The sequence below is a fragment of the Gopherus flavomarginatus genome, chromosome 24, assembly GCF_025201925.1.
Source record: "Gopherus flavomarginatus isolate rGopFla2 chromosome 24, rGopFla2.mat.asm, whole genome shotgun sequence".
Taxonomy (NCBI): Eukaryota; Metazoa; Chordata; order Testudines; family Testudinidae; genus Gopherus; species Gopherus flavomarginatus.
In genome coordinates, this window is record NC_066640.1 from 16,566,274 (window position 1) to 16,590,706 (window position 24,433).

General features: G+C 39.8%; 1 protein-coding gene across 5 annotated transcripts in view; it reads left to right on the forward strand.

Moving 5' to 3' along the window:
* Positions 1 to 24,433, forward strand: part of EPS15L1 (epidermal growth factor receptor pathway substrate 15 like 1) — an 85,053-nt gene that overhangs the window by 48,614 nt on the left and 12,006 nt on the right. For 2 of the 5 annotated variants that reach the window (XM_050934004.1, XM_050934005.1), the window contains 4 exons: positions 2,449 to 2,509; positions 4,296 to 4,378; positions 9,491 to 9,623; positions 24,053 to 24,258. In XM_050934004.1, the coding sequence (XP_050789961.1) occupies positions 2,449 to 2,509; positions 4,296 to 4,378; positions 9,491 to 9,623; positions 24,053 to 24,258 (483 nt within the window). Of the gene's footprint in view, positions 1 to 2,448; positions 2,510 to 4,295; positions 4,379 to 9,490; positions 9,624 to 24,052; positions 24,259 to 24,433 lie in introns of those variants that run through there. The other 3 variants (XR_007771381.1, XM_050934006.1, XR_007771382.1) reach the window with 3 other exon arrangements.

Here is a 24,433-nt window from a genome sequence, read left to right on the forward strand (position 1 = left end):
GGAGATTTTCTTTTTATATCTTCTTTATAAAGGTGACATGTGACTAATTACATTCTTGAATAGTGGGTGTGAATTACCAAGTCCAGGAGCAGTTCTGCTCATTTCCATTGGAACTGGTGACTTACAGCTGTTACAGCAGCTCATCATGAACTCTTATACTAGGAATTAAATTAACTCCCTTTGCCTTGTCTCCATTTTATGGAAATTTTGTCCTGTACCACACTACCATCAATGTGAAATAGTATGCATTGCCAAACATCCATCATTCTGTAACTAACATACTTACTCAGTTTCACAACATAAGTCATACAATACCAATTTTATATGGGTGTTCTTGGTAGGTAATCATTTGGGTATTTGGCAAAGTTGTGTTGGTGTAACATAATTCATAATAGATTTGAATAAAGAGTAGTTCAGAGTCAAGATTTTGTACTTACAGCTAAGGCTTCACCAAATTCATTGTCCATTTTGGTCAATTTCACGGTCATGGGATTTTAAAAATAATAAATTTTCATGATTTCATATATTTAAATCTGAAATTTCACGGTGTTATAATTGTAGGGGACCTGACCCATCAGGGGTTAGTGGGGGCATCGCAAGGTTATTGTAGGGGGATTGCGGTATTTCCACCCTTACTGCTGTGCTGCTATGGGCAGTTGCGCTGCCGTCAGGGCTGGCTGGCTGGAGAGCAACAGGTGCTGGCCAGGAGCCCAGCTCTGAAGGCAGTGCCACTGACAGCAGCAGCACAGTAGTAAGGATGGCATGGTATGGTATTGCTACCCTTACTTCTGTGCTGCTGCCTTCAGAGCTGGACCCTCAGCCAGCAGCCGTCACTCTTTGGCCTCCCATTGCAACACTTACTTCTGCGCTGCTGCTGACAGTGCTGCCTTAAGAGCTGGACTCCTGGTGAGCGGACGCCACTTTCTGGCCACCCAGTTCTGAAGGCAGTGCAGAAGTAAGGGTGGCAATACCATGACCCCCCGTACAATAGCCTTGCAGCCCCGCCCCCAAACCTCTTTTGTCTGGACCCACAGTTTGAAAAACTCTGGTCTCCCCTGTGAAATCTGTATATTATAGGGTAAAAGTACACAAAAGACCAGATTTCACAGTCCATGACACGTTTTTCACAGCTGTGAATTTGGGAGGGCCCTACTTATAGCAGAGTAATGGTATCCTTATGGTGAAAACGTGTTTCAGAGAATTACTTTCTATTTACAAGCATAGGGCAACATTTTCAAACTTCAGTGCCTAAAGATATGCAGCTAAATAAGTGGCCAGATTTTCAGAGCTAATGAGTACCTGTAGCTACTGTTTATTTAATGAGAAGTTGTGGGTACTCAGCAGCTCTGAAATTAAGCCAGGTCTATTTAAATGCCAACTTTTGGCACTCAAGCATGAACATTTTGACAACAGACTTCTGTACAAGTATGTTCTTGGCTTTGCATCATAGACTAGTACCAGCTTTATTTTACTGTAAGATCCCTGCTCTGGAATGTGTTCTGCTCAATGGGATACTTGCCTTTATTGTCAGCAACCCCACGTTGTATCATTGCTATCAAGACCTACATGCACTAATAATGTGTATTTATCCAACAAGAGTATTTCATAGTATTTGGTCAAATTCAAAGTCTTATCGACTATACTAGAATCATACTAGAGCAGAGGTTCTCAAACTGTGGTCCGCGAGCTCCATTCACGTAGTCCGCAGATAGTTCCCTCTAAGGTGCATGCCTGGGTGGCTGCACATGAAAGAATGAACGGCCACCCACCTAATTAGTGGAGCCATGCAGGTGTCGCTCCACTAAATAGGTGCCTGGAGAAGACGCACATGTAAGGTGAGTTGATGGCCTTGGGGGGGAATAGGAGGTAGGTGGGAGGGGGCACTGGAGTGAGAAGAAGGGCTGGGGGGAATTTGAGACATGCAGGGCTGCAGCAGCCAGAGAAAGAGGCGACTTTCCTCAGCTCCAGGGCTATGACTGCCAGGGAGAGATGGCTCTCCTTCCCAGCCTCAGCTCTGGCTGCTGTGATGGGGGAGAGACCCCCCTCCTTCACAGCCCCAGATCGGGGGCTGCCGTGGTGGGGGAAAGAGGGCACAACCATCGCATTAGAAAGGTAAGACTACTGATATTAAAATATGAGTTGTGTGCTTTTATTTGTAGAACAAAAAAAACCTTAATTATTATTGAGGATTTTTTTAATATAGCGCTTTTATCCAAAGCGCTTTATAATAGTTACCTAATGGTACAAACAGGTGGTCTGCTGAGACATTTATCAATTTTCAAGTGGTCCGTGGGGAAAAAAAATATTGAGAACCACTGTACTAGAGATTAATTTGGCCTAGAATAGCAGTTTTCATAATGTATTGAAGATTTTTGGTATACACAGAAAGGTAAGTGCAGAATACATTAAAATTATTAACGTGCCATTTCTTCTTTCCTCCTCATTTAGCCTGACCCCTTTGAAAGTAGCGATCCTTTCACATCTTCAAGTCTCTCTTCAAAAGGCCCAGGTAAGAGGGAAGTATTTTCTTCCTGTAAAATGCACAGGTAAATTGTGTTGCCTTTTTGACCCACAAGTATGTCAGTTAAAATTTGGGGATTGCTAGAGCCAGTGCATAAGCAGACCAAGCAATTGCTTAGGGCCCTGAGCAGCTCAAGGGGGCCTCCTATTATTAGTAAGTGTTGTGGGGGGCCCCAAAAATATTCCTGCTTAGGACCCCCAGTGGGATAGCACTAGCACTGGAAATTGTACAGAGTTCACCCTCAAGCCTCAGAATAGCAAAAGCAGACTGCAATTCTATGGGATACATCATCACAATGTACTTATTACAGACTATCAGGGATATTCCACACATGTGCTATGCATTGCTCCTAACCTTTCTTCTAAACAAGCAGTGAAGAAACAGGAAATAAATTAATCCAACCTGACGCAACATTAACTCTTTTGGGAAATTCCTCTTTAAGTGGGGAATTCCAGGTGGGTAGGGCAGTCCCTGGCAATGTGACTCCAGTGGAACCATGCTGCCAGGAAGCTGGAAGATATACAGCTCGTGCAGAGGGTCTGGATGCAGACGGCTCTGTCCTTCTAGCAGCTCTCTCAATATCCATAGCTTCTGAGGACCAAACTACCTGGACCACCTCAGACGGTTTAGAAGGTCTCTTTCTATAAGTCTATAATATATAACTAAACTATTGTTGTATGTAAAGTAATATGTTGAAGAAGCTTCATTTAAAATTAAATTAAAATGCAGAGCTCCCCAGACCAGTGGCCAGGACCCAGGCAGTGTGAGTGCCACTAAAAATCAGCTCGCGTGCCTCCTTTGGCACCCGTGCCGTAGGTTGCCTACCCCTGATCTAAGGCCTTGGCTATGCTGGCGCTTTACAGCGCTGCAACTTTCTTGCTCAGGGGTGTGAAAAAACACTCCTGTGAGCGCAGCAAGTTACAGCACTGTAAAGCGTCAGTGTAAACAGTGCCCCAGCGCTGGGAGCACGGCTCCCAGCACTGTAAGCTAATCCCCACAGGGAGGTGGAGTACCTGCAGCACTGGGAGAGCTCTCTCCCAGCACTGGCGCTGCGAACACACTTGCACTTCAAAGCGCTGCCGCGGGAGCGCTCCCGCAGCAGCGCTGTACAGCTGCAAGTGTAGCCATACCCTTAACTAAACCAAATTAAGGCCACTTTAATTCTGAATGAGGGTGTTCACACAGAGGTTTAATATGGTTTAAATAATCAGCTTCAAATTCATACCTTCTGTTAATTCAGATTAATTTTCCTGGGTTCTCCATGTAAACAAGCCCTTAAGTAACAGACAAAGTCTGAATGAACAGCATTAGAAAGAAACTGTGGCCTACAAAAGAGAGCTTGAATGGAGTGAACAGATGGAAGTTCGACTAATTGAGCTTCTCTCCTTATATCTTTCCCTCTTGGTAACAGTTCATGTCTTGTTACTGCCAAATTTTTCACCCAAGGGAAAAAAATTTATCATTCTTTTAGTTCACTAAAGTCATGATTGCTGACTTGATGGTGTTTTATGAAATCATGTTGTAGGTGTCAGCTCATACTTAAAGAGATTTTGTCATGATTGTGACTGCATCATAAAGAGAAAACCATGACTTTCCTGTGAATTTATTAAATAATTTGTGCTATTGGCACTAGTATTAAGAGGGCTTTTTTATGTTGGTCTCCTTTTTTAAGTTGTCTGGTGATCTACTTTAGTGACAGTAGATTTTTTCCTCTGTCTAGGTATTACATTAAAAAAAATAAAAGCCATATAGCTTTCTTCTATACTTGTTTCAGATCCTTTTGGAACGTTAGACCCGTTTGGAAGTGGTGCCTTCAGTAGCAATGAGGGTTTTGCAGATTTTAGTCAGATGTCAAAGGTAAATGTTACCAAAGGAAGTATCAGTCCTTCTCTATAAACATTTTTTTCATTTTTATTTTTAATTTGATTCTTGATGAGTGTGAAGAAAAGAATAGCATTATATTGAAACAAGCAAAATCTTGCAGTCAGATTTGGAAAAACCCTTTGAAAGGGACTAATGATGTAATTATTTTGGACACAGTAGGGTTTTAATAACTTGTTTGTGTCACCAAAATCTCTACATTTTTGGGGGGTAGTGATCGAGGGGCTTGTCTGTGTTCTAGTGTAATTTAGGTGACCAAATGATTATTATTGAGTTACTCTGGGTGGTTCCGTAGTTAAGGTTGTGTTTACATGTAAAACAGGATTCAAATCCCTTCATTTGACTTTCTGTATTTGAATTTACTCTCCAAAGGTTAACATAACATAACTCTTTGTTATTTATTTGGTCAAAAATTTGCTAACTTTTTTCCAGAGGAAATATTTAAAAGTGAACATTTCTTGAAATTTCTCCAGAAAGTCCAATTTTGGGGGGGGCTTCTTTACTAACACAGACATCACAAATTAAAACTTCAGAAAGTCCATGTCATTTTTTCCAAGATTCTTTTTGGAAAGTTAAAATGAATGTCAGTCACCTAACCTTTACTGTCAGCCTCACAGTGTCAAGTTGAATGTGTGTGCACTTTAGAGAAAATATGGGTAGGAAATAGATTTTATTTTCTAAGGGATTTTCATAAACAGGGAAAGAAAATAAAACATTTAAAGATACATTTTCAAGTGATTTTAAAATCAGAATGTCTTTGTGGCCAAAATAGTATTTCCTCTGTGGGTACGTCTACACTACGGGATAATTTCGATTTTACATAAACCGGTTTTATAAAACAGATTGTATAAAGTTGAGTGCACGCGGCCACACTAAGCACATTAATTTGGCTGTGTGCGTCCATGGTCCGAGGCTAGCGTCGATTTCCGGAGCGTTGCACTGTGGGTAGCTATTCCGTAGCTATCCCATAGTTCCCGCAGTCTCCCCTGCCCCTTAGAATTCTGGGTTGAGAGCCCAGTGGCTGATGGGGCAAAAATCATTGTCGCGGGTGGTTCTGGGTAAATGTCGTCAGTCATTCCTTCCTCCGGGAAAGCAACGGCAGACAATCATATCGCGCCCTTTTTCCCTGGAGTGCCCTGGCAGACGCCATAGCATGGCAACCATGGAGCCCGTTCAGTTTTTTTTTTTACAGTCACCGTATGTGTACTGGACAGAGGCGATACTCCAGCGCTACACAGCAGCATTCATTTGCTTTTGCGTGATAGCAGAGACGGTCACCAGTTGTTCTGTACCGTCTGCTGCCAGTGTAATTTGGCAATGAGATGATGGTTATCTGTCCTTCTGTGCTGTCTGCTGCTGTCATGGGTGCCCCTGGCTGAGATCGGCTGGGGGCGCAAAAGCAAAACTGGGAATGACTCCCCGAGTCAATCCCTCCTTTACAGCTTCTAAAAATAGTCAGTCCTGCCTAGAATATGGGGCAAGTGTACTAGAGAAGCAGTGTATCAGAGAGCACAGCTGGTCTGTGTCAGATCCCGCAGAAATGATGAGCTACATGCCATTCCCAGGGGGTGCCCCTGCAACAACCCCACCCGTTGCTTCCCTCCTCCCCCAACCTTCCTGGGCTACCGTGGCAGTGTCCCCCCCATTTGTGTCATGAAGTTATAAAGAATGCAGGAATAAGAAACAGTGACTTGTTAGTGAGATAAAACGAGGGGGAGGCAGCCTCCCGGTGCTATGACAGTCCAGGCAGGACATTAAGCAGTGCGGGGGAGAGGAGCCCAGCATGCTGCTGCTATGATAGTCCAGGCAGGACAGAATCTTTTCTTTACACAGGAAAGGGAGGGGGCTGATGGAGCTCAGCCCCCAGTGGCTATGATGAAGACGGTTACCAGCCGTTCTGTCCCATCTACTGGGAATGACCAGGAATCTTTCCTATTTTTACCCAGGTGCCCCTGAGGCCAGCCAGGGGTATTCAGCAGTTATCAAGCATGTACCGTCTGTCACCAGGGAGGGGAGAGGAGCGGATACTGCTCTTCACTGCTGCAGCATCGCGTCTACCAGCAGCATTCAATAGACATAGGGTGACATTGAAAGAAGTCAAGGAACGATTTCTTTCCCTTTTCTTTCACGTGGGGGGGGGAGTAAATTGACGATCTATTCCCTGAACCATGCCTGACAATATGTTTGAACCTACAGGCACTGGGAGCTCAGCCAAGAATGCAAATACTTTTTGGAGACTGCTGTGGACTGTGGGATAGCTGGAGTCCTCAGTACCCCCTCCCTTCCTCCAGGAGTGTCCATTTGAGTCTCTGGCTTCCCGTTACGCTTGCCACGCAGCACTGTGTAGCCTGTAGATTTTTTTTTCAGACGCTTTGGCATTTCGTCTTCTGTAACGGAGCTCTGATAGAACAGATTTGTTTCCCCATACAGCGATCAGATCCACTGTCTCCCATACGGTCCATGCTGGAGCTCTTTTTGGATTTGGGACTGCATTGCCACCCGTACTGATCAGAGTTCCACACTGGGCAAACAGGAAATGAAAATCAATAATTAGCAGGGCTTTTCCTGTTTACCTGGCCACTGCATCCGAGTTCAGATTGCTGTCCAGAGTGGTCACAGTGGTGCACTGTGGGATACCTCCCGGAGGCCAATACCGTTGATTTGCGGCCACACTAACCCTAATCCAATATGGTAATACCGATTTTAGCGCTACTCCTCTCGTCGGGGAGGAGTACAGAAACCGATTTAAAGAGCCCTTTATATCGATATAAAGGGCATCATAGTGTGGACGAGTACAGCGTTAAATTGGTTTAACGCTGCTAAAATCGGTTTAAACGCGTAGTGTAGACCAAGCTAGTGTCTTTTTTTGCTTATAAAGCTTTTTTCCTCCACTGGGTGGCAGCAGCCTCTACAAATAGCAGGATGTTTGGTTTTATATAGCAGAACTCAGAAGGATCTCCCTATGAGCTTGAGCCTTCCAGTGCTTTACCTACAGAACTCCTTTTTTGTTGCAGAATCAAAATTTAACATATGTTTCAAAACATGATAAAACTGCAGTATAATAAATCAGTGTAGAATCACTTTTTATATATTTATTTGTAAATGGTTGGCAGGGTCTTTTACAGGGCGTGGGTTCTGGGAGGGAGTTTGGTTGCGGGGTCTGGGCTCGGGCAGGGGGTTAGGATGCAGGAAGGAGTATGGGGGGGCAGGCTCTGGGAGGGATTTTGGGGGCAGGGGATTGAGAGGGGCAGGAGAGGGTGAGGAGTGCAGCACTTACCTTGGGTGGCTCCCGAAAGCAACACACACAGCCCTCTGGCAGCAGCTCTCAGGCAGAGGGCCAGAGTGGTCTCCACACACCACTGCCCACAGGCACTGCCCCTGCAGCTCCGATTGGTCACAGCTTGGGATGGGGTGAGCATGCAGCGACATCTTCCCTTCTCCCCCTACCCCCCCCCGGGCTGCAGGGATATGCCACCTGCTTCCGGAAGTGGAGTGGAGTGGAGTGGAGCAGGCAGACAGGAATCTGCCTTAGCACCATTGCACTGCCAGTGGGGGCACTGGGGGCCCCAGGCCTTTTAAATTGCTTGAGGGTGGCAGGCAGGGCCAGGGGAGAGACCCAGCTCCAAACTTTGAGACAGGCCCCATGATCTCATATTGGTGGAGCACGGGCCCATATAACTCGCCGCCCCTGCCCGCAACCCAGAGTTGGCTGGCACTGCTCAGCTGCTGGTGTCTGTTTGCTGTGTAGACAAACTTACAGAGGTCTTCTTCAGGTCTAGGAAAGGTGGAACAGATTGTTTAGCATAAGTAGTTAGCACATACTATAAGGGACCATTCAAGGTAGAATGGCCTGTTAGCACCTCTGCAGTCATAGGACAAAAAGAGGGGGTTAGTGGGTTACAGATAGTTGTAATAAGCCATAAATCCAGTGTCACTGTTTAGTCCATGATTTTTAGTGTCTAGCAGAGTAATGAATTTTAAGCTCTCAGGCTCATCTTTTGAAACTGCAATGCAGGTTTCCTTTCAGGATCCGGACTGATAGGTCAGATATAGAGTGATGGTTTTGTGAAAAGTGTTCACCCACAGGTGATAGGGTGTTCTTGTCTTTTATCATTTTCCTGTGTGAGTTCATTCGAGAGCATAGTGATTGTCTTGTTTCACCTCCATAGTTGTTGGGGCATTTAATGCACTGGATGAGGTACACCACAAGTTGTGATAGGCATGTGTAGCGTCCATGGATCTTGAGAGGTGTGTTTGGGATGATCATTGTAGCAATGGAAATATATCTGCAGGTTTTGCATCTCTTGTTCTGGCAAGATTGTATGCTACAGATCTTTTAGTGTGCAGTAGAAGGGTCAATGGGGCCAGTTAGTGCACTATAGATTTACACCCCAGCTTGCCATGTACTAACTTTATGTATAGACAAACCCTTAGGAACAAGTGTGTGTATGTGAACATAAAAGAAGTGGTATGTGACAGCTGTGAAATAGTCCTTTTTTATATATATGAAATTTTCAGTAGGTATGTTCACATTGAGTACATTTTACTGCATCCAGTACTCCAAATACCAGATTAGTTACTGTTTCTGTACAGAAGGATAAGATAAAAACAGGAATAAAATACAGTTTTAGCTCCCATTCTTTCTCATTATTATTCCCCAAGTCCCCTTTCTCTCTTGTCAGGATTTTTCTAGGGATAAAAGTTGTGAAAAGTGCCTTAGGTGACTTAAGGTCTAAGTACCAATGAAAATTATTAGGAGTTAGGCTCCTAAGGGACTTAGGTGTTTTTGAAAATGGAACTCAGACACCCTAGTCACTTAGAGGTTTTTAAGGCCCAGCTTGACAAAGCCATGGCTGGGATGATTTAATTGGGGATTGGTCCTGCTTTGAGCAGGGGGTTGGACTAGATGACCTCCTGAGGTCCCTTCCAACCCTGATATTCTATGATTCTAAGGTGCTTTTGTGAATTTTACTCTTATAATTTTTCTGAGTTAATTCAAACAGGAATTAATAATTTTAAGTTACTTTCTATAAAGTTAACAGGTCATCTTCACTATCTGCATATGTTTACCTTTTCTTTATCTTGTAGCCTACAGCTTCAGACCCTTTCACCTCCTCTTTTGGAGGGATGGGATTCTCAGATGACCCTTTTAAAAGTAAGCCAGACACTCCAGCTCTCCCACCGAAGAAAAATGTTCCTCCACGACCCAAGCCACCTAGTGGTAAGTACATTTTTTCCCTAGTAGCCAGTTCCCCCAGTTTTCCCGTCTTCTTTGTCAAGATAAAGAGGAATTTACAATTTCATGTCTCGTTGACCTCGGTCAGCCACAATTCTAAGAAGACCAGCAGCTGATTCAGACCTGCAGTACTTAGGACTAAATATCAGATTTTCAGTAAATGGCAAAATGAGTCTACACGTTTTTGCATTAGTTCAGTTCAGAGGTGCTTCTGAGCGTATGGGTCAGTTTCTGTTTGAGAGATACCTAAATGCGAATGAATCTGCTGTATAGGTTGAGCTAAGAATATAAACCTTGTTTTAGTATGTTGTTCAGCTTCAGGTCATTTGCTGTCCCAAGATTTCATGTTCTAAGCCGTTCAGATGCTGGTGAAATTGTTTACAAATGGGAGATACTTCTTAGCTGTTAGTTTTTAGTCCACTTTTATCAAGCTGTGGTATATTTCAATTGACTTAAACAGAGAATTTTTGGTTAGCTCACAGAAAAATGCATAATCCTGACACAGATATGCTTCCAGTTTGGTCTCTAAACTCTGGCACTAGATTTTCTGTAACATAAAAATGTATGGGCCAAGCATCCAGAATTTCTGGAAACACTTTTTTTTACTATGGTAATGAACATTTTACAAAATCAGGATAGATATTTTAACTGTCACAGTTCAGAACAACTGAACCTGTATTTCCTCTCAATGATCCATCAAGGCACCCACTCTCAGGGTTCTAGCTCCCCAGCCATTGCCTTTCTTCAGTGGAGACCTTCGTCTGACTCCCTTATTACCATGGTATTTCCTGGCTGCACTGTTCCCTGCCTGTACTGTGTTCTTCCTAGCAGAGACCAGCTGCCCAAACACACCAGTTTGCTTTCTCTTCAGAGATGGTTAAGAGTATGATTTCCCACAATTATAGATACCACACAGCTCTTTTTAAGCACACTATATTATTCTTAAGGTAAAAGCACTACAGAGAAAACATTAAAAACAATAAAACGTCCTATCTGCATGCTAATAAGCTTACCAGAGATCACACGAATTCTAACATGGGCTCTGGCAAGACCAGTCCTTCAGCACCTCACCTTGAAATTTATGGTTTCAAGTTCATCATTGCTTCAGCCCAGAGTAAGCGCGTAGTCTTAAGGGGCCTTGATAGACCAAGTCCTTCTAATATTTCTATAAGGATTGGGGCCCTCCGTGAGAGGTTCTATCCGTTTGCTGGATCAAGAAGGCTGCCCTGAGCCTGTTTAAGGTCAGGCTGTTTATCCAAAAATCCTTTCTTTGTCTGTTGGTCCCTGGAGAATCCAGTTTAATTGGTATATGCATATATCTCTCCAGGGACTGGCTTCAAATGGCTGATAACTGGAGGAATTATATTGGGATTCCCCTCTTCCTAGAGGAGTTATATACAATTCCACAATAGCACATACACTATTACATCTTTAAATAATCAACCCAGATGGATTAGACCTAATTCAGTAAAGTTTCACTTAATTCAGTAAATTTCATTCAGGATATTGCAGGAAATTGTCAGTCTGCCACAGTAACCCCCATACGTTTTAAGTGTGGGTCATCCAGTTCCCTTACATTACATTTTGGTCTTGTCTGACACTTTTGCTTTGCAGTTCTCACACCTATTCAACTTACAAAGCAGAATTTCTCATTTGGTTGGCACTGCAGGTTAGCTAATATCTGCCTCCCCACTCAAAAAGAAGCAGCATCCTTATGGATTTACTCCAGATGGTACTGTAGGTTCTCATTTGTTGTAAATCATGCCTATATCTCCATACTGAATTAATGTTTGGGAAGTATTATTTAATAAAGCAAAATCTTTGTGCAAACAGTGGAATAAATTTAAGTCTTGCCACCTTTATGGAATCCTGCGTTATAGCAGCCATTAAATCTTTAAACACTAGTTGGCAGCTGCCATTTTGGTTTTACTCCTCAGAAGGATCTGATAGATACTTTAAAAACTTGGTTTCCAATTGATAAGGCATTTTGGAGCATTGTAGGTCTGAGTATGGTGAATACTGACCATAAAAAAGGATTGAGTGATTGTAACAAGGTCCTTGAAGCAGTTAATCCCATAACTATCTACTTACAGAGTCTCTATCACCATAGTATCTAAGAGCCTTCCAAGAATTTAAAATAGAAATAATAATACATTACATATACAATAAAACAGACCACCAGGACACTGATGAGCAGTGAAAGAAAATATACTGTGCAGCAAGAGGTAATCTCTTTGCCATCTAGAATGCTGCGTGTGGTGAAGTGTTGTGGGTTTTTTTGTCAGTTTTCATAGGAAGTATGTTATTGATTAGAGAATATTGTATTTCTTTTTGAGAAAGGGTCTGAACAAAATAACTCAAAATTTAAGAGGGATCTGTAAAGTGGAATGAGACCAACAAAAAAATACTAAATATGTCTCATCTGTATTATCTAAGTGTGGCTTCTTTTTGTCTTTATTGCCTAAACATGATTATTCTTAGTAAATACAGTGTAATTCTAACAACAGAGACAGGGAATGGCAGTCAAAGGATTACTCCCCTGTGGATGTTACCTTGACTTGTATCTCCTCCTCCCCAAAGAAAGTTTTTATGCAGACTACCTTAGAAGGTGGTTGATTTAGAGTACTGACTATTTTTCCTGTATTTTCAGCTGTAATAGGCTACATTAATTTGAATTTATTTTGAATTTAGACAAGAGAACATTGCTTTTATCTAGCTTTTTGAAAGAGTAGCATCTTAAGTATCTGCATTTCTCCTATTATGTGAAGGCAGAAAATTTACCAGGAGCAATGCTCTTCTGTTAGTCTATAGAGAAAACAAAGTTGTTCTTTTGGAAAGCAAATGAACCTCATGTACTAATGCACAGTTAAACTCCTCCCTTCCTTCCACACTAGCAATCATCAGTGGTTTCTTAAAACATGAGAAATTACATAGTAATGTTCTGTGATGCTTGCAAGAGATACAAATGAGTGTTATGATGGAAATCCTGTTCACAAAACAAGTAACAGAAGAGGAACTTCCGTTGTTTCTTACCTTGCTCGTTAGTCCGTTTAATTCAAAAACAAGTATGTGGTAAAGATCTTTCTAAGAGGTGAACAAATACCAGTTCAGATCAGACAAATCTAAAACTTGGTCTTATTACTGTCAGTTTATACTCTTCCTTTATCATGTAGTCGATAAGAAAAACACACAAACGTGTGAAAAGTACTTACGTGGTTTGTATGTACCTTATCCCTTTGTTATTCAGAAAGAATAAAGTACCAATAAAGGGTCTCTAACTATCCTTAGCTAGAGGACACGAACACTATGATTTCTACTTAATCTGAACTGATTTGTGCAAAATTATTGGTCTTGTGCCAGATTCATCTCTGCAGGCACAGGGGATGATATGCATTGACTTGCCTCTGTCCCTGCAGGGGCAGCTGCACTAGGAAGGTGTTTCATCCCAGCAGAAATGTCACCACTGCCTTCCCCGCTGGTTTCTGTCTAAGGAGTGTTGGAGCCCATCTTGTGGAGGCTGCCCTAGAAAGGCAGTGAATCAGCACATTCATTATCTAGCCTGGTCTGATATTCACTTTTGGATCTGTGCTGGCTGGCTCAGAATCACCTGACGGAGCAGAGAAACGTGCCCCCTCAGACTGTATCTTGTTCTTGGTGAACTTTCTGCTATAACGAGTCCATAGCCTATGTTCAACTAGTTGTATGTAATCATCCCCTTGTATTAATTTCCCATTATATCTCATTAAACATAAATTACTTTGAAACTGGAATTCTCCCTGTCACTGTGATATGAGAGTACTGTCACTAGGTTCTCCTTGATCTTCTTTGTCTTTGGTAAGGGATTTCAAAGGCGTTTCCAGAAATGCACCTGTAAAAAGACATATTTATACATGTAAATGGATAATTAGATTCCAAGACCAGAAGGGACGATTGTGATCATCTGGTATGGAATCCTGTATAACACAGGCCATATTTATTGTTACACAATAAAAATGTATGCCTGAATTTGTCTAGCTTCAACTTCCAGCCATTGGATCATGTTATACCATTCTCTACTAGATTAAAGAGCCCATTATTAAATATTTGTTCCCCATGTAGATACTTAGACTGTAATCAAGTCACCATTTAACCTTCTCTTTATTAAACTAAATAGATTGACCTCTTTGAGTCTGTTGCTATAAGGCATGTTTTCTACACCTTTAATCATCCTCAAGGCTCTTTTCTGAACCCTCTCCAATTTATTAACATCCTTCTTGAATACTGTGTCCAGTTCTTGTGTCCATACTTCAGCAGCAGTGGCAGCAGTGTCAAATAGCCTCTCCTCCTCCTTGTAATTACAGTTTATGCACCCCAGGATCATATTAGCTTTTTTGGTCACAGCGTCACACTAGGAGCTCATGTTCAGCTGATTAGCCACCATGACCCCCAAATGTTTTTAAAATTCACTGCTTCCCACTGTACTGTACTGGTAGGTATTTCTGTTCATATATAGCCCATTGTTTGGGGTCACTGCTCTTGCATCTGAAAAGGGCAGGCAAACACAGCATACTGTGGTGGGCCCTATAGTGCAGGTCATGTACCTCACCGAAATCCATATAATTTCATCCTTCCCCACTTTTTAAAAGAACCTCTTGAAATTGTTTCCCCAAAGTTGTTTCTTAGACTGTCCTTTATTAGCCTTATTTTTATCATACAAACATAAAAGGAGGACCTGTTCCTGAGCCTAGTTTAAGGGGCTATCAGAGTTAGTTTTTTGCCTGTTCAATGCAAATCAGGGTTGTGTTCATTGTTGACTAATAGACAGTAAATTACATTGATATTTTGGATGAAAGGTGCCATATGTGAGCAATTTGAATTGTATTGTAAATGCTCTTAGAATATCTTTCTACTATGTTGATATCATTTGTAGATTTACAAATACACTTAATTTTACCTTTTATTCTCCTATTGTAAGTAGCTCTTTGATTAGTAACGCTGAATGCTACAAACTTTAAGGCATTGTGTATTTCTTATGCTAGTACTGGATCCTGTAGAACTTACCTGTAATTAAAAAAGGAGGAAATTGAAAGCTGATCCACTGAAACCTGTCAGTTAAAATGTGCTGTCTGCAGGTTCTCACAGATTAACAATTACATGTTTTCTGCAATGAACTGCAGATTGAAATCAGTCAGAGTTCACCGCTAACTAGTTTCTAGGTAAAAGTTGTTGATTGCAAAAAAGAGAGAAACAGATTTTTTTTAAAGTACAGGAAGTTCCTGTGTGGGTGTCAGTGATTGGGTTATAAGTAAAATTCAATACTCTAGTGCTTTGATCGTGGGACCTGCTGCATTTACCCCACCCTTACCCACTTCCTTTAAATGCAGCACCATGCATTCCACATTGTGGTTTTAACAGTACTGCTAACCAGTGATATTAGTGGAAGAACCTTTACCACTAACCAGTGTGTAACCTTCAACCTCTTCTACATTTTTATTGCTTGCTTATAGTCATTGTGACTTTTTTAACCTTGAAAGAATATAAAAATCATAACATTTTGAAATAAAAATGTAATCTATTTATAAATGTACCTTCTACTTACAAATGGCTATAGATATAGCATGCAGTATAAATTAATGCCTGTGATAATAATTTTTTAAAATAATTTCTGATCTCTCTAGTTTTCTCTCCTTTGTAAATTTGGAATTTGAATTATATGTCTGGTGTCTCAATAACTAATCCATTTTTTATATGTACTAACTGTTGACATCTGCAGAGATAATATATTTGACATTAGTATGCCGTACTTCCATGTTTTATTGGAACACTAACAAAGTAACAAATAGCTGGAAAATAATCACATAATAATATTTTAGAATTCAAGAGAGTAAGTGTTAAACTCAGGGTTAAATAGAAGTTGCTTGGCTATTGTTGTTTAAAAATCTAGCTATTTAAATAAATATTAAATAGGACTTCCCATTCTCCTGGACTAGTTGATGCCATATATTTCATTTACTTTTATATATGCTTGGTAAAATTTTAAACTATAGACTTGCACTGTAGCCAGAGAAATTAGCCAAGATTTTAGATTTTTTTTCATTCTGTATCTGTGAGTCGTGTCTACTATGGAAACTGAATTTATAAACTGGTATCTCAAAGGTTAGTGGTTAGCACCTCTGCCTTTGAGTGAAGGACTTTAATTCCGTTCCCACGTTGTTCTTATAATTGGTATTATTTCTGAGCTGTCAAAATATCACAAGAAATCCTGAGAAGACGAAAACTGTGAACCTCCTGCTGAGCTGGCTTTGTCTAAGTATGACCCTGATCCTTCAAAGGGATCAACTTGTTGCAGCTCTGTTAGCTTCAACAGGATTCAGTGTCAGCATTAAGGTCTGCATAAGCGCATCCCTTTTCAGGACCAAAGCTTACATGGACAATAAAATAATTGACCTTTCCAAAGCAGATTTATTAAACATATTTGATTTTGAGATTCTTTTACATTTCTTTAAATTTCAAAGCATTAAGACCCTATCCTACTACTAATAAAGGCAGTAAAGTCTCCCATTGATTTCAGTAGCAGCTGGATCAGGTCCTATGTGACCTTTTCCTCACCTCATGAGCTGGCAGATGAATGCAGATGGTATCTGAACCTTGCAACATGTAAAAAATCTGTCAAGAATCTTTTAAATACAATTTAAACAATATTTTTATCAGACTATTCTGCAAACTCCAAGTTCAGTTGTGTACATTATTCCATCATCTGCAGGAAAGATTCTTCCCTAAAGTCCCTGAAGACAGGGGCTTTGCCATAGCTTCAACACATGTAAGTTAGTTGGAGCGGGTTATGTCAACCACAGTAAAGAGCTCCCAAGAGCTGGAGGTGTGGGAAGGTAGTCACACCCTAGGATCAGCCATTTCCCTTATTGTTTTCATATGCTATATGGCTCTTATGGGCTGTTTAGGGAGCAGATGTACCAGTTTTAACATCAGAAGTGTGAATTTCTATTGAGAGAAAACGTGAACACAGGTTGAATCTGGAGCTACAGTGGACGAATGAATAGAGATGTATTGGTATGTATATATGGGGGGTGTGTGTGTGTATGTGTATTTTAAAAAATCAGGTTTATCTGGACCATTCTGACATTGATTGCTCTCTTCTATATTTGCAGCTTCCTCCTCCTTTATGTTAATGATAAATATAGCTATTTTTCAAATGTCACTTCTCTAAATCTAAGGTATTTTATGGTTTGACTATTTAACATCTTCTGAAACTTTTAGATCTGTAAAAATAGTTCAGGATTTAGTACTCTCAGTGTACAAAGGGTGTAAGGACCTCGGGTGAGCACTGCCTTTTGCATTGCACAAGAACACTTTTAGTAGCGTTTTTTCCTCTCCTATCACTCTCAATTGGATGGAAATTAGGACAAAATTTTGTTCAATTTCTTGGTAAAATATTGAAAACCAAGGTTGAATGGTATATGTCCTGTGAATACATTAGCCTAATTTACTTAAAAATTAGTCATATCTTTATTAAAAATCTTAATTGCCTGAACACTTAATACAAAAGGCTTACCTGAGCTCTTATCAGATTTTTGTTATTTAGACTAAATTCTTTGCTGACCTGCATCCAGTGCAATATCACTCGGCACAGGATTTGGCCTATATATTTCTTCAGATTACTTTTAAGAAGACAATACTTGTTTTCGATGGGAAACAATTATTAATTATGTAGTATAGTTGAAATAAAGAATTTACACTGAACAAATTGATTAACAAGACAAAAGCAAATACTAAACTTCTCTTGCAGTTTTAAAACTGCATGTTCCTCTTTACTTGGGGCAGTACTTTATGTGCTTGTGTTTATTCAAACCACCTGGATGGATGGCTTCCTTTGGGAGGCAGGAAGAATATAAAATGGCTTTATTTAATTGGGTCCTCAACCAAAAAAGGTATTGACCTTATTCCCACTCATAGCTAAGTACCTCTGGTTTTGCAGAGCTTTGGAACGTTCTGGATGCATGTTTGGAATAGCGTGGATACCTGCTCATGGCTCTGTAAGTTGGTGCCTATGATTATAAAAAGGTGGTGCAGTCCTCAGTCATCTTAATTCCTCCTCCTTTGTGGCTGTGAGCAGGAACCTCAGCTTTAGAGTTGGTGACTGACAGGAAGGCATATTTTTTTCATGACTTCCAGAAGACCTGACAGTTAGGTTACAATACAGGCATCCCTTGTTGTGTAGGATAAATGACTCATGGGTGGAGCAGCTGGCCCAGCCACAAACTAGAAATTCCATTCACGTTTTGATTCTGTTGTTTCTGATGATCTCTTACACTGAAGATGATAGTTCAGTACTAACTGATGAAGCAAGTTGTTCATTTCCCCCCATAATAACAAAATGATACAGCAGTACCAACTTACAGTCAAGGTTGCATTATGATTTCTGTTTTAACCTCCTCTTTTCAAAGGTTCATAACTTTTGGAAATTTTCACTTTTCCAGTAAAATTTTTTCCAGTCTGATGTCTTTCAAAGGGGTGCCTGTTTTGTTTTCTTAAGTTTAAATAAAAGTGATTACAAAAATTTTGAGTACAAGGAGAGGAAGGGAAATGTGTATATATACTAAAGTGGCCAGCTAAGGAAAGGTACATTCCATGTCTGTGGACTGGGTGGATAATTTAGCTGCTTGGAAACAGGTTAGGACAGATTACTGAACAGTAGGTAAAGTGCTAAGGAGGAGCCATGCTGTGATGCACTTTACAAACTCTTGAGTCCCCAAGGCTTGCATGAATGGGGCTTCCTCTTGCATGTCTGAGTTGCATGAGACAGGAATCCAGGCACTGTCGCAAGTAGTGTCCAAATTATGGATTTTGCATTCATTACTGCCAATTTTCTACAAACTAGCAGAAATCTGAAATCCTGGATAGTGAACCTTCTTTCTACTCTTTATTTTTTCCACCCAGAAAGTTCCACTCAAAAAGCTACTTCAGGTACATTTAAAGTTGCATATATACGCGATTAAATCAGGCTGTGCTAAATTTAATGTGATATGTGTAACCTTAATTCTCTACCCCTGTGTGCGTGTGTATATGTATTATTATAATTATTTGGTCAGTAAAATATCTTTTTTATTGTTTTTGTATTTCTGAGATAAATGTTAGGCTCAGACCCTAAATGGACAATTAACAAAATCTAACAGAAAAGATCAAGGTCTTAACTTCTGCATAAATGTGTTGCAACTCCATCCCACTGCTTCATTGATAAGCCAAATTCTATAATAGCACACTACACAAATGCTGCCTCAGTAAGTTACTGAGAATAAATATTCACCCTGAACTCCAGTGCTTCCTCTAAACAATCATCCATGTCACTTGCCTTAAAGCTGGTCTTGGGGTAAGAAATTAAGATAAGCGCTTAGTATGGGTGGAGTTCATTATTAAGTTAACAGTATTTACTGTGGTAAACCATTTTGTTCATCATCTTTTTGCTGAAGTGAGTCCTCTGTGTGGTTTAGGTGCACCACTTGGGTAACTGCTGAAACTGCTGTGGTTTCAGAATAGGACCTGTTTTGCTTTTTGTAAAGCTTTTTTCCCTGAAACTGTTAGCTAAAATACTAACATAATAAGAAAGAACTGCAAATGTTTATTTGCATTTTCCTGCTTCCAAACCTGAAAAGGCATTTTACAATATGAATTTCATTGTAAAACTGCACATTTATTTAATCTCCAAGGAATCAAAGTTGAAACTGTCGTCTTTACTCAGTCATCTTTAACAACATATGTTTACCAATATTTCTGTTAACATTGTTTGGTTTGTTCTGTTAATTGTATTGGGAATTTGGGGATGGGGAGGGGTTGTCTGTTTGTATTAGTAGTATAAAAACTTGCACCATGCTTCTCATACCAGCCTGGGTTCTTGTAATTGCACACATGTAGGGCCAAAGACATGCTGTGCACTCTGTGTGTTCATTTACTTAAGTACCTAGTGCAGCTGTCTATAAATCAATACAGAATTTAGCACATGCTGCATTACAAAGGGAAACATTTGAGGGCCAATGATAAGATTATAAATAAGATTATGAATTGGAGGGCAGTGTTAAGAAGGAAACGAGTACATTGGAAGACCTAATGCAATAAAGCAAGCATTTACCAGTTTTCAGAATCAGAGCATATTTACCAGGTGGAGGGCCTTCACAAGAAGAGCCTCCTCTGGAGAGCATCCATCACCTGTAAGTGGTCACTGGGATTGATTTATCCAAGGTGACCACTGCCTATAAAGGGTGTTGCAGGATAGAAGCAGGCCTTTTCCATCTTTCCCATGTGTTGCTTCAAAATAAATTACCAAATTAAAACTGTCTTGAGATCAGTTTGTTTAATACCAAAACTTTAGAAAACAGCATACATAAAGTGAAATTGAAGACTTCTAAGTTAACAGTGACTTCTAAGTTAACAGTAGCTCACTCCATAGTATTCATAGTGACACTTCCTTTTGCAGCAGATTCATTCTTTTGTGATCTGAGCTAAATATGAAGCACAAGAAACCCCAATGCTCTTCACATGTGCTCTGAAACCACCATGGGGCTTCATGCAAAACATTAAAGCAGACAGTTTAGAAACAACAGTTTTAGTGAGCAAATAAGTTGCAAGACCTGGGACCACAATTCCCGTTATTGATTCCAAACAGTGATTTCTGCAACAGCAAATCTAACAGCTAAGAAAAGACCACTTAAAAATGGAGCAAGCTCTCTCTTTTCAAATCTGCCCAGTGAGGTTTGGTATTAGAAGCTATAGGGCCAAATTCTCCTCTCATGTGTGTCCTTGCAGCCCTCTGACTTAAATGGAAATGCACAAGTGCAACTGAGGAGAATTTGGCTGATGGTATCCAGTATTTGGGATTAGAGAGCAAATTAAAAACAACACTTTTAAGGGGACTTGTTCAAGGACAGCCTGAATCTCAATAACCTAAATATTCCAATTTCGTTTGTAGCCAAAATTAATTATTTAAAAAAATAAAATTATGTTTGCATGTAAGATCCTCTTGTCTGTAGAGCCTGGATTGTTGAAGAACTCAACAAATGACAATTTTTAATCTCGTAACAGTAGTACTCCAAATGCAAAGTTCTGTATTTTTTTTAATGAATAGACTTACATGGGTGTATGTGAGAGAGAGATCTCTCATCAGATGTGGCCAAGAGTGGGACGTGTTATGAATATAATGAGGTGGGGGTTAGGAGAATGCAAAGACAATCTGAAACTGGCAAAGGTCATGAAAGAAGGTCCATATTAGAAGTAAGAAAAGTAAATACTGCTGCTAATTCTTGCATGTTTTGTGTAATTTCCTTACCCTGAGGACAATCTGCTGATTCGATCAGCCTTGTTTTTAAAAATATATTGGTTGACCAGTATATCCAGCATGAGGCTGAAACCTGAAGTTGACATTTATAAACAGTATCCAGTATCTGTTGTATTAACTAGAAGTGCAGCATGGGGAATATGAAGAACTTGCCATGAGCACTCTTCCTCAAGTGCAGCATGAGGTCCAACTGGCTGAGCAGAATCAGAGGAGGAACCTAGCACAAAATTGCAAACAAATCCATTTTTTTCTTCCATACCTTGGCACTTGTAAAGAATTGAAGAGCAGGAGGTCCATGGTCTTTTTCAGCCTCAGTCTGGACTCTCTGAACAATGATTGTACTCAGGTTTTTTAAGTGCAGATGATGAGCTGCTTTGACCACCACGAAGTATTAGATATCACTTGTCATTACAGGGATTTTGATTGTCTCAGAATGCCTAAAACAGCAATATACTTCTATACCTTTGTAAACAACTTCAGAATATTTAGATAATTTTTCCACCCTATTTACTAGGAAATGCAGATGGAAATATTAATAAAATTTCAGTGGGCTATGAATTATTGGAACTAGTTTCTGATGCAATAACTTTCTGAAATTCAAATGGCATAACCAAAAGGGTTCTCTTTATGTAGAATCATTGTAAAATGGTAATGTTGCTGTAGCAGCTCTGTAGTTCCAAACAAATTAGTATTAGAACATGTCTAGCGGGTGGGGGTGGGAGTTATTTTTTGCAACCTCTGCTGCATGGAGGTTGCATTAAAATGTTGTAATCATCTTTTTTTATTGCCTTCACATAACTAAAAAACTTCACTTTTTAAAAGTTTGAACTTACTGTACAGCTAATAAGGGCAAGTGACTGTGACATGTTAAAAATATTTGATTTTGATATAAGTAAATATTGCAATGTGTTAATTTTAAAGCTTTGACAATATATTTTTACATTTTTTACATAGTCAAGGGTAAAAAGAAAATAAGATTAATCTGAACCATACAATACAGTACTATATTGTTGTGGAATTAATTTTTTTAGCTGAGACAGCCCCTGTTGTTATAATCTGCATTAATTTTCTCCTAATGTTGTATGCACTGAATAATAGTCATCAGCACCTCCTACTGATTCACTGTGCATTCTGAGAGGGCATAAGACTGTCTCTCAGACTCACCTACGTATCATAAAGCATGTTTTTATATCCTCTAAAATACTTGGAGCTTGAACTCAATTCTTATTTTTATGTAAGGGGATCCTGGACTGAATGTATTACAGAACTCATTAAGTTACAATTCAAAAGACTGGATGATTCCAAACAAATGATTTTAATAGTCAAAATAGACCTTATCTTGCGGGCCTGGTTACTACTTTGAATGGGCAAACCATCTGAGAATACCAGGTATTCTAGTCTACTTTATCTTTCGTAGCAGTAGCTGATAGTAAATGTCTTTTTTCCCATTGGATTTCATAAACTAAGGAAAATTTGATCTGTGTGGTACTTGGATAAAAGAGCTTTAAGAAAATAAGAGAGGTCTGGAATTCATAGTTTTATATGCACCGAGGGCATTAAAAAAGGGCTATACAAACACTTGGGGCTTGTCTAGACTGCCTTGCAGTTCAGACTAAAGTGCTACGCCGTGTGGATGCTGCGGATGTGAATTAAAAGGTTCCTAGTTCATATTAATATGGTCCTCTAATGTAAACTCTGCATTAAACCCCTATGTGGATGCTCTCATTCATGTTAAATTCACACCTTTCGTTCGTTCAGATTAACTTCAGAGTATAGGCGAACCCTACGTATCTATGTGGACCCTCCTACCATGCAATAAAAGTTCCATCCTGGACTACTTGAAGAATTAATGCATGCTTTTTTTCTTGTGTAGACAAGAACATAGCCTACTCCTGTTTCAAAGCAAGGTAGATCAGAGCAAGTTACTGAACTTTTAGTGCACAGCAGCAGATTCCACATGAATACAATGCACAGCAGGCTAGTGCTGGGTAGATTTACACCCCAGTTTGCTGTGAACTAAGTTTTGTATTGATGAGCCCTAATTTGTACTGTTTTTTATCATTTGAAATCACTTCCTGGCATTCTTTTTACATTTCTCCATGCACTTTGTGATTGATTTGACTTTTATACCAAGGAGGGTCAAATCAGATATTTGTTTCTAGGGGAGCTGAGTTAAGGTTTATTTGTACATCTGTGAGGAGTGCTAGCTCAGGAGACTATTCTTACCTGATTTATTATTTAGCTCAGGAAATTGCCCTTGCAAAAATGTTAATGCATATTTAATATCAAGGTTAGAATATGGAACCTTTGTCTAGGCTTGTCAGCACTTACACAAGTAATCCCATTGACTTCATTAAAGTCAGTGACAATGCTTATAAGAATAAGTACTTAACAAGGGTAAGGGTTACACAGTCAAACACAATTAAATCATTCTTTGTTTCCTCACTAAGTTATTTTCCTGATTGTGCATATACTGTGCACTGCAAATGTGGATGGATGAACCAGTTCTGGAAAAGAAAAACACACAGACACACAGACACACACACACGTAATTGTTTATGAAAATCTGATTTTTTTAACACAGTTGTTCAGTGTTTGGAAATGTAAAGCATTAAAGGCCAGATTTTTAAAGTTGTTAGGCATTAGGTCCCTAAATACCTTTAAAATCTGGCCCTAAATGCTCATTCTTATTTAACAAGGGACTCAAAATCAAACTAAAATGTCTCTACCTTTAATCAAGCTAAGTTAAGTACAAGTCAGAATTGACAAATATTTGTGATCAAATGCCTTTATATATTAGTCTTCTATCTTTTTACAGTTTGTCAATAGTATTTTCATAAGTCTAGATTAACTTATTGCCAGTGTTTATAAATAAGATTTATGAAAATCCATGAAGAGAGAAACAACTGTTGAGACCTTTTGCAGGGATAATGGGTGCTGTGATATCAGGTTAAATTTTAGATTATTCCAAGAAGAAAGGGTGATATTACAGTAAAAGTGCATGAAGGACAAACTCCTACTTAGGGATTTGCATTTTCCATGGTAAGTAACCTCTTTTTCTCCTTGTTTTTTCTTCTCCTGAACTTTCCAGGTAAAAGTACTCCTGTAAACCAGCTCGGGTCTGCAGATTTTACCAAGCCCAATGATCCATTCCAGCCATTTGGGGCTGAGAGCAGTGACCCGTTTCAAACTAAAAAGGGGTTTGGGGACCCGTTTAGTGGAAAAGATCCATTTGCTCCCTCCTCTTCAAGTAAAACTTCTAAAGACTCTTCCTTGGGGTTTGCAGACTTCAGCTCTGTAAGTTAATTCATTGTCTCTGAGCAAACCACTTTCTGCTCTGCTTGCCGCAAACTTAGTTGTTTTTTTTTGTTTTAATTGCAGATCTACTGTCCACTTACTTCTGTCTTAATACCTTCATGCTGTCCCCATTGTAGTTCTGTATTAATATTTCTGTATAAAAAGGCATTTTCTC